The sequence below is a fragment of the Adiantum capillus-veneris genome, chromosome 1 (assembly GCF_014529385.1).
Source record: "Adiantum capillus-veneris isolate H3 chromosome 1, ASM1452938v2, whole genome shotgun sequence".
Lineage (NCBI taxonomy): Eukaryota > Viridiplantae > Streptophyta > Polypodiopsida > Polypodiales > Pteridaceae > Adiantum > Adiantum capillus-veneris.
Window position 1 is genome coordinate 162,786,689 of NC_140931.1, and position 11,064 is coordinate 162,797,752.

Sequence of the window (11,064 nt, forward strand, 5' to 3'; positions counted from 1 at the left end):
TCGCAATCTTTCGCGATGGAACTGTGCGTACCTGTGGGGGATTAGCAATTAGCTAATCCGGTTCCTGTTCAGAAGGCTCTTGCCTTGGCAAACGCGCATAAACCCCCAGAACTGTACATGTTCAACTGAGTAGCCCATCTAGTGGGGCATTACCATATGTGCCAAAGGGGAGAGAGAGATGCACGAGAGCAAATCATCGCGCTACATGAGACAGAGGAGAAGGCAAGCTTTCCATTAAAGCTGTAGACCTGCACCCACTACTCACACACACACTGTAGCTCACTTAGAGAAAAAATCAGCCTCCTCTTTTAAATTGGGCGCCCCCTCCAACTGAGGTGTCCTACAGGCAGCTCTCCTCCTGCCAAGTGTCCAGTTTGCCCCTTTGAGTTAATTCTCTAGTTCCCACTGACTTATAAAGTTATAAGTGACTTTTCGAGTGGCCCAGACTTCATTTGGCGCACACAGGCTTCCATACTCATCAGAATTCAGTGCTAACTGGCCCGACCAGTCCCAGACCGACCGACCTAGACTCCCGATGTGAGAAACCTATTCGGCCGCAACCGTTTCACACTGGCCATACAATGTCCACTTACACCTTTTCAAGGGTCCCGGGGAAAACAAGTAAAAATAAAAATAAATAAAAATATCTAGTACTTATTTACGGAAGGCAACATGAAAAATACACCTCCTGGTGACAGGGAAACCCAAAACGCTAAGGCTGACTGACTGTGGCGATCAAGCAAGGCTGAAATCTGGGACTATCGGCGGTGATCAAGGCTGAAAACGCCAATGCTAGGTGGGGATGCTGATGGAAACCAAAAACGCTGGGGTATCTGTGGCTAGGATGGAGACCAAAAACGCCAAGGGTGCCGATGGGGGTTCCTGCTGAGAAGGTGCCTGTTGAGCGGGAAGCTCCTGCTGCCTCTTCTGCCAGTTAGTGCTAACTTGGGTTTGCTTATATATTTCCTTAGCAAAATTGCCCTACCTACTTTTGTTGGAAAGTCACTTAAAAATAATAAGTGAAAATACCAAAAATAGGGAAAGTAGGCTAAATGCACTGGAAAATTTCCTTGACTGAATCTGATGGATTCTGAAGGGAATACTGATGATCATGCTGTGTGCAACCAGAGGATATGCATCTACACTCCGTGACTGGGCATGCATGGTCTACGAATAGACTCACAAAACTGCCAGATCACTGCTAATCTAGACTTGATTGGACTTAGTGAACCCTGATCATGCTGTAGCTTTGTCCATGGACACATAGGGTTGGATGTGTCACGTGACATCCCCTCCTTTTCAAAGTGAGGTATTGGTACCGAACTGTATGGCGCCGAGGGAGATCGCCAATAGCATCCGGAATCCTGGAAGGGACTCTTTGTCGGCCCACTCTGATGTGCGGGTCGTGCGGTACTTGAACTTCATAAAGGTCTGCAACGCTTGCTTCTTTGGGTCGCGCCGAAAGCGACACAAAGTCTTCTGTGGCTCCTTCCTTACTTCAACTTCGTCTAGAGACCTGCTTCAAGAATCTCCATGGCTGAAAGTTCCTGAAACCATCTCCAACACAAGAACATGAACATACCCATTCCATGTAAAGTGAAGGGAAAAAATCTTGTCTTCTCTAAAGACTGAGTATGCAATGTAGATGAACATAGAGACGGAGTGACAACCCGTTTATCAAACACATGCAAAGAATGAGATCGAATCTTTTCTGTTTGATCGAAATCAATTGACTGTGGCAAATCACAATGGAAATGCCCATGCTTGGTGCTCATACTTTCATGTGCTCGTTCGGACATTGTGTCATGCCAAGGAAGAGACATGGAATGTGACTTTCTGACATACATACTTTTTAGCTTTTCACGAAAAATCCACATACATTCGTGCTCATCCATGAGAGAAACGTGTTCAATATACAATATGTAATGCTTAGGAAAAGGGATCACATAACGATGCTGACTAAAATACAGGAAACGATCACGGATGAAACATTCGAACAATGCGTGCGTATCAATCATGCGAACACATAATACTTCCTGTGAAGGTTCTTTGGACCTAGGCTCGAGAGCCAAGATCGATTCTTCCTGAATGATCGAATCGTCCTGTGGGGGTTCTTTGGACCTCGACTCGAAAGCCAAGATCGGTTCTTCATGATTGATCGAATCTAAACGAGGTTAGCTTCGCTAGAAAAAGCATCCACTAACACATATCCTTGTGAACAATCACATCATCTTCATGCAACTCATCATGCTTGTGAGAAATCACATCTAGATCATGCAAATCATCATGCTCGTGAGAAATCACATCTTGATCATGCAAATCATCATGCTTGTCTTTGTCATCCAAATCATCATGCTGCTCATAATCATGCAAATCCTGTGGGTCATACTTTGGAGAAGAAGAGACTGAGAGAGTCTCCTTTCCCCAAATCTCTTGCATCTGTGCCTGAACTTGAGAATAGAGTCGCCAAAACTCGTTGCTGTGGTGGTCGCTCTTTTCTTTGAGGGCTTTGTTCTCGCGATCAAATTCTGCTTGTCTTGCTTTGTTTTCTCGATCAAATTCTGCTTTTCTTACTTTGGCTTCCAAGCGGGCTTGCTCGCTCGCACGGGCTATGGCTGCCATTGTTTCTTGGTACTTACGCTTGATGGCTGCGATTCTTTCTTCGCTTTCTAACTTCCTGTCCATCATCCTCTTATCGAAAGCCTCCATAGGAGTTAGTGCAATCCTTGTCGTAGATGGAAAAGGGGGAGGATCAGAAAAACCTCCTGGTGGGGAAAATTCTTCTTCGCCTCTCTCATGCTCATCACCTCCAAGCGAAGTATCCATTCCGCTTCGAGTGATGACCATTCTGAAGTCGTGGGTTCTTGTGGGTTCTTATGGGTTCTTAAGTCCACGAGGAACTTGGGTTCTTGGGGGTCTTGGGTTCTTAAGTTCACGAGGAGCTTGGGTTCTTGCGGGTCTTGAGTTCTTGAGGTGCTTGAGGTTCTTGAGGGTTTTCTTTCACTTGCAAATCGCGTTGGAGAAGGATCTTCTCTTCATCGAGTTCTACTCCTTTCTGCGGGCGCACCCCTTGGCGGCATTGCGCTCACACCAAGGTTGCTTTTTCCCACCTCACGTCGATTGGCCAGCCGCTAAGTGCGCGGTCCGCTCTTAATGAGTGAAAAGAGACACAAGGGGAGGCTGGACAAGCCCTTCTTTCTTGGGATTCCTGTCACTCTTCAACAAAACACGATTAGGAATCGACACACCCAAGCGAACTTGGGTTCGTGCGACCTCAACAAGCAAAAAAAAATTCTTGTGGCTCTTGTGGTTCTTTCCTTGAGTGATACAGAACACTGCCAAAGCTCTGATACCAATGGTAGGTGCAGCGGAATGATTGTTTGCGCTTTGCTCAAGATGAGTGCTTCGAACTGTGCTCAAGGTTCCTTTTAGTTCTTATGGAAGGGAGAGCCTTCCGTTCTTAATGGGAAGTGCTATGATCACAAACAAAGTGAATGGACACTGTGCGTGCAAATGTATGAGACTGAGAGATAGAGAGAGAAGAGAGATACGACACCAGAGACGACGTAAAACCCTCCTCCGAAGGCCCCACTCTCGTCGGCGAGAGTGGTCTACTTATTGATTGCACAAAGTGAAACAATGACGATGCAATGGACTGATGCAATCTGGGACTATGCCGATGATGACGACGGTGATGACGAAGACGACTTTAGGGCTGAAATCTGTGGTCTTCTATTTGCTGAAAATCTGCTAAGCTTTGGACTGTTTGGGTGGCTGAAAATCTCCGCTTGGCTGCGTTTTCTAGGGCTGAAAACGGGGGATATCTGCAACCAACTAGGGCTGAATCTGCTGCTGTCCATTAGGGATGAAAACGCTGACCATTTGATGCATTCACGGCTGAAAACCAAAAACGCTGAACTGATCTGCTAACACTAGGGAAAACGCTGGCCTTTCTGGGACTGCTGGCGATCAGGGGATGGCTGAAAACGCCAGGGAACTGTGGAGGTGCTGAAGGTATTCAAAAACGACAGGGCCTTAGTGGGAAACCCAAAACACTAGGGCTGACTGACTGTGGCGATCAAGCAATGCTGAAATCTTGGACTGTCGACGGTGATCAAGGCTGAAAACGCCAATGCTAGGTGGGGATGCTGATGGAAACCAAAAACGCTGGGGTATCTGTGGCGAGGATGGAGACCAAAAACGCAAGGGTGTTGATGGGGGTTCCTGCTGAGAAGGTGCCTGTTGAGCGGGAAGCTCCTGCTGCCTCTTCTGCCATTTAGTGCTAACTTGGGTTTGCTTATATATTTCCTTAGCAAAATTGCCCTACCTACTTTTGTTGGGAAGTCACTTAAAAATAATAAGTGAAAATACCAAAAATAGGGAAAGTAGGCTAAATGCACTGGAAAATTTCCTTGACTGAATCTGATGGATTCTGAAGGGAATACTGATGATCATGCTGTGTGCAACCAGAGGATATGCATCTACACTCAATGATTGGGCATGCACGGTCTACGAATAGACTCACAAAAGTGCCAGATCACTGCTTATCTAGTCTTGACTGGACTGACTGAACCCTGATCATGCTGTAGCTTGTCCACGGACACATAGGGTTGGATGTGTCATGTGACACGGTTTGATGGGTTTGGCTGGGATGTGAACCTCCACTGGTGCCTTTAAACCGTGTTCTTCCTCACATTGTGGCTGCTCTCCCTTTAGTCATGCTCGGCGCTGGTGGTTGCTCTGTTGGTCTTCGGCGCCAACCATGCTGTGCAGTGGTGCTTTTAAGCGGGTTGCTCCAGGTCTCCTCGATTTCCTTCCTGGTATTTCACTGGTGGCTTTGTTTTTTCCTCCTTACTTTGCTGGTGATTGCTCTGCTAGCTTTCGACCCTGACTTTATTGGCTCCCGCTTTCGGGGTGCTTTGAAGCGGCTACTTGGTGGTGGCTTTCTTCTTCTTTCTGGATGGGCATCTATTGTGGCCGCATTTTTTGGTCATCCTCTTTAGCTTCTTATCGCCCATCCTTCACCCTTCTATGTAGTGGTTGTCTCTCAACGCATCCTTTGATGCTGTGTTCGGGCTTTTCAGTGACGTCCCATACCTTCTTCCGGCTGTTTGGACGTGCCCATCTCTCAGAGGCTTTGGTGGATACCCTCTCTCTTCCTTCTCCTATAGTAGTTGCCAGGGCATTTTTACCCTCCCTAGGAGAGCTTTTTTCCCCTTGCATTTTTTCAGGTTTTATGTTGTCTGGCCATTGGCCTTCGTAATTGCCTACGGGCATCTTGTGTAACACTTTTTACTTCCCCTAGGGGTAGGCACCATTTTGGGCACTTCAAGGAGGGTGAAGTAATAGGTTGTTGGTGTGTGTGTGGAGAGAGAGAGAGAGAGAGAGAGAGAGAGAGAGAGAGAGAGAGAGATGATGAAATGAAATGAAATGACATGTTATATTAACGTCTTCAAAAGGCTCTGAGACCAGAAAGTTACAATGTGGTGGATCTGATACAAAATAACACAAAATGACAAAATAAAATACTATGGAATCCCAAACTGCTAGGTGTGAGCTAAGCAGCTATGTGGGATGGCTAAATCACAAAAGATCCAGCATCGGTCGCTAGCGGATCTCATCAATCTCCTCCATGGTCAATAGCCTGACCGAGCGTCGTGCATGTCAGGCCAAAGTGATCCGAATCCTCTGATGCAGCCTTCGTCGATGCTGTGTAGTCCTCCGCAGTCGTGGGCGTCTGGATCTCCCTAGCTCGGTCGCTCGGTCGATCAGTGTGCCTCTGGTGTGAGGCGACGAGCTCTCCTGTGGTAGTAGCTCCTCCGGGTGCCCAGTGTCTGCTCTAAAGAAGTCTGTGATCCTTCTCTGAGATTGGATAGCCTCTCCCCTCATCAAGCTCTCTTTGTGTCTGCGCAGCTCGAGAAAAAACAGACCCAAGCATCCTTGATCCTGGTACCGCATGACTCTGGAGAGTGGCCCGAAGCCCTCTCTGAACAAGCAGTGGAAGTGGCCACGTATCTCGTAGTAGACGGGGCAATGGCATGTGTAGTGCAACTCTGTCTCAGGTTCCATGTCACACAGGAGGCATGTCCTGGCCTCTGCCGGTACTCCACTGTATCTCCCAGTCTCGATCCGCAGCTGGTGTGAAGATGCGCATATCTGGCCAATAGCACATCGTATTCCATGAGACAAGTGAGTGTCCATGTATCTGAGCCTCGTCACAAAACCGTCCTTTCCAAGCTAGAGAAGATGCTCTCTGTAGAAAGCCATCTTCATGCCCAACTCCTGTGCTGGCTGTATCCATGTCCTCCTGGTGTCTAGCTGAGTCAGGTCCTGGTGGATGAGCCTGGTGATCTCGGACTGTGTAAGAGTCAGAGAGGGTGCATCCAGTGAGTACTGGAAGGGGGGCAATCTGTCTATGTTGAATCCATGCGCCTGGAACCATGACAACATCTCCCCATACCAGCATGCTGTATCTCCCTGCATGGCTAACTGTCGAGAGGACTCAAGTGCAAGGCGGGCATATCTGTCTCTGGGAAGTTCCCACATGCGGTGTATGAAGGAGACGGATCTTGTGAACGCCTCCACCACTAGTGGGGGGGCAGCTAGCTTTGCCCGGATAATGGCACGTGGCACCGAAGCCTTGGCTCTAATGAGCCGCGAGATCATAGAGACTAGTGGCTTCTCCATGTCCCCCCATCCATCAGTGCGACTTGTCCTCTCGTGATGGTCCAATGAAGGTCCCCAAATCTCAGCTCCATAAAGTAATGTAGAAGCCATCAAAGTGTCAAAGAGCCAAAGCTTCGTCCGAGGCTCCTGAACTGAACATGTGAACACATCCTCTCCAATCTACCCAATGCTGCATGGGCTGTAGTCAGTCTAATCTTTGCTGCTCTTCTCAATGAAAATGCTGGTCCACTGAAAACCACTCCAAGGTAAGTGTAAGCATCTGTATACTCCATCTCTTGGCCGTATGTGAATGTGGGCGCTGACCTCCTGATCCATCGTGGGGTGGTACTAAATACCATGACCTTGGTTTTCCCAAGGTTGACAGACAAACCACGTTCATGGGCGAACCTATGCAAAGCATCCAAGTGACGTTGCTTTCCCTCCGGAGAGTCGGAGATCAACACAATATCATCAGCATATAACAATAGTGGAATCCATGTCCCTGCAGCTGTGCGCCTCTCTCACCATCTCTCTCAATGTAGTCAGAAACCTCATCCACATACATACCAAATAGAGTAGGAGAGAGCGGGCAGCCCTGCTTCACCCCAATAGTGGAGTGAACGGCTGTAGATAGGCCCTCTGAGGTGCGTACAGGCCCCACTACTGACCTGTATAATACCATGACTCCCCAAATGAGCTCTGTGGGTACTCCCATCTCCTCTAATCTGCGCATCAATCTAGCTCTGGGTACTGTGTCAAATGCTTTGCAGAAGTCCACAAAGCTACAATAGATCGGTCTCTGATGTGATCTGCCCTCCTCAATGATGGCTCTGAGTGTCAAGATATGGTCAAGAGTAGACCAACCTCTCCTGAACCCTGCTTGCCCGGCTGCGCGTATCCTCTCTCTCTCTCTCTCTCTCTCTCTCTCTCTGCTCAGCTGCTGCTCAAGAATGGATGCGTACAACCGTGCTAATGTGTGTCCGATCATAATAGTGCGATAATTCCTAGGCTCCAATAGGGTCTCCTGACTTGAAGATAGGTATAATAGTAGATAGGCTCCAAGTATCAGGCAAGCCCTCACACATGGCATGGTTAAACATAACTGCTAGAAGCTCTGCTAGTAGATCGCTGGCATGCATGAAGTGCTCAGCCACTAAGCCATCATGATCATATGCTCTCCTAGTCCTCATCCTGTCAATGGCCTTCCTCACCATCTCAGCGGTGAAAAAAACACATGTGTGGGGACATGGATCGGGGGGGTCGGGAAGGGGCGGCTGTCCAGGAACTGTGTATAGAGGTGACCCGTACTGGCCCCAGGCCTCTGTAGAGGTAATGGTAGGGGAAGGGGAGTGCTCATGAAAGAGCCGCCATGCCTCCCGTGAGTCCTGACTCAAGAATAGTTGGTATAGGTCCTGCTCTAGGCGAGCCAGAAATGCCCTCTTCTTCTGTGACTGTTTGTGAGTGATGTCCCCAAAAAGCACCTCCCTCTGAATCTAGCTCTAGTCTCGCGGCATTCCTCATCATACCAGCTGTTCTGGGGCATGCTCCCAGAACGGTGTCTCTGCTCAGGCTGGGTGTGTGGGTATGCCTTTGCTGCTGCATCATGTAATGTCTGTGTCAATATAGTAGTCAGCTCCTCCAGAGGTCGCCCTGGCTCTTCTATACACAGGCGTCTGTAGATCCCATCTATGTATACACAGTCTGTCTCCCGCGTAAAAGTGTAGCGAGTAGGGGCTGCTGCCTGTGGCCTGTGTGCTACACTGAACTGGAAAGAGATGGTTAACGACACAAGAGCATGATCCACTGCCACACCAACAGGTTTGGGTCCAACCATGAGATCCGGAATACTAGAGATGAGACTCGGCTGTGCCATGACATAATCCATAGTGCTGGCTCCATGTCTGTGTGGAAAGCATGTAAAACCCCCCGCATCAGGAAATCTCTGTAGGCCATTCAAGATGACCAATCCATGTGCAGTCCCCATGTCTATCAAGTGTCGTCCATACTCAGTATGTTTCCCATCCCGTGATAGTCTGGATAGGCCCGTCTCTGCAACATCCAGCTCTCTCAGCATCTTGTGTGAAGTATCATAAAATACTGTCTGATGATGGGCAGTCCTAGCATTGAAGTCCCCTAAAATGATGATGTCACCATCTCTAGAGAACTCCCAGATGTCATCATCCAAAATAGAATAGGGGGACTGTCCTTTGGGTGGTGCATACACTAACGTACTTGGGGGAAAGTAGCAAATAGCAATGTAAAGATATCTGTCTGTCTTTGCTCTCAGTCTCACCCACATGTACCTAGCTTGCTCATCCCTGCGAGCTATATGTATCAATGGTTGCAACTTCTCCCTGAATAACACTACCACTCCTCTTGAGCCCCGCCCTCTGTGCTCTGATCGTGTCTCCTATCTACAGGCGGTCTCCCATCTATATCCACTAATGTGAGGCATAGTCTGCCCAGGGGCCTGAGATGTGTCTCAGAGTAGAAGATGATGTCTCTCCCGTTAAAACTATCCTCAAAAGCACCCACATCAAGGCGCATAGATCCATTACAATTCCAGGCGGCAACTTTTAGTGTGGTCCCATGGGTCTCGCACCATCATGTGGCGCGTGGCTCCAGTATTACCACTCTTCCATCTCGGTAGAAGGCAATCTTTCCTTTTTCTCTTCCCTCTCTAATCTCCGGCATTACGTCATCTCCGGCATTACGTCCTGCATATGAGCGATCTGCGAGAGGCTAAGATCATCCCCGAGAAAGATGCATAGATCCATTACAATTCCAAGTATATAGATAGATAGAGAGAGAGAGAGAGAGAGAGAGAGAGAGAGAGAGAGAGAGAGAGAGAGAGAGAGAGAGAGAGAGAGAGAGAGAGAGAGAGAGAGAGAGAGAGAGAGAGATTGATTGGGTTTGTGACAGTACTGTTATTCTGGAAGGAGATCCAAAACCAGGGGCGTTACTGGGAAGAATGTCCTTCCAGAATTGCAACACATCTATTGATGTATGACAGCAGCCTTATATACTTTAAATACAGTTTTTCTTAGATGATCTTCATGTCAGCTAGTTTTTGGAGTTCATGTGGACTGAATGTTTTGGCTTATAGAAACTACTAGAAGAAGCAGAGGCAGTACACAAGAGGAGGTTCTCAGCTGCCAAAGAGAAGGCGGAAGCTGCGCACTCTGCTTCCATCGATTCCTCGAGGTAAGCGAGGTAAATTATTATTATGTCTTGGTTAACCTTCCCTTAGAAAAATTGGCATATTTTGAGCTTGCTTTGGTGCATGGCTTCAAATTAGGAGTGAGTCAGTGAAAGGAGAAGATGGGAGTGCTATTGCAGCGGAGGAGGAGACCACTGTTCAGTTCAAAAAGCCAAAGGTAGGGGCCATCAATAATTTGTCTGCAGGTGGTGGTGCTAGAGGGTGGCAAAATCAGAATAGAAGTGATAACAAGGCATGGCAAGGTTGGAGGAGTCAAGGAGACTACAGGATGTTGAGGCCACCTCCCAAAGGATGATATATTCTGTTTCAACATGTAATACTGGTTTAAATCACAGAGGTGGAATGAAGCTGCCCAGTCTGTCTGTAGAAAATCATTGATAGTTGTGTTAAGGAGCTCCAAGCTGACAAGCAAATGTTGTTTCATCATTTGTAGTCAATGGCCTTCAAGATGGTCATTCCATCTTTATCCTGAAGAAAATTTGACAGATTCCATGCTGCCTTACCTTAACACGACGATGATGAATGCTCGAAGTTGCAAGGAGCAATATTCAGCTTGCTTTGTCTTTCTTGAACCCTACAATTGTATACAAGACTTTCCACTCAATCAAGATAGACCTATCTAGCACAAATACAGTGTTTGCTACCTGGAGCTTTTTCCGTATCAATCGCTAGGGATGGGACCTTCTACTTGATTTTTATGCAATTTCTTTAGGTCTGTCTCAGCAAGGTTACTTCATATGGTGATACATGTCCAGGCTTTGTGGGACCATTAATGGGCTCTTGGTGGTTTTGCAAAATGCCAAGATCAGGCTTTTATGGATATTCTGCATGTTTTGTTTCAAGTATGGGTGGTGACACAAAATCACAAGACACCTACAGCTACTACTACTGTCTAGAATGAGGTGGTGCGGGCTGTTTTAACTTTATTAAATAGTTATGGACTCCAAACATCTCTGTAGGGGTAGCTTTGCTTGCTATGTTTTGTCACTAGAAGTGTTCTGCCAGTGAATAAACATGAGATCCTAACTGACATGGGTTAACTTTTGCTAGTATCAAATACATCTTCCACATAAACATGAGATCCTATCAAGAAAACCTAAATGCGTTCTGAAGCTTGGTTTCCTTCGAGTGCAAAGAACACCAGTTCAATTCACTCAAAGTCAATTATGTACATGGAA

The 11,064-nt window shown here is 47.4% G+C and overlaps 1 protein-coding gene across 5 annotated transcripts in view; it reads left to right on the forward strand.

Annotated features, from left to right (window-relative positions):
* Positions 1-10,515, forward strand: part of LOC147465920 (uncharacterized) — a 38,868-nt gene extending 28,353 nt beyond the window's left edge. For 4 of the 5 annotated variants that reach the window (XM_086512870.1, XM_086512862.1, XM_086512887.1 and 1 more), the window contains 3 exons: positions 9,589-9,670; positions 9,773-9,870; positions 9,965-10,515. In XM_086512870.1, the coding sequence (XP_086368996.1) occupies positions 9,589-9,670; positions 9,773-9,870; positions 9,965-10,181 (397 nt within the window). In that variant the 3' untranslated portion in view covers positions 10,182-10,515. Of the gene's footprint in view, positions 1-9,588; positions 9,671-9,772; positions 9,880-9,964 lie in introns of all 5 variants that reach the window. The other variant, XM_086512895.1, reaches the window with a different exon arrangement.
* Positions 10,516-11,064: the final 549 nt, after the last annotated feature.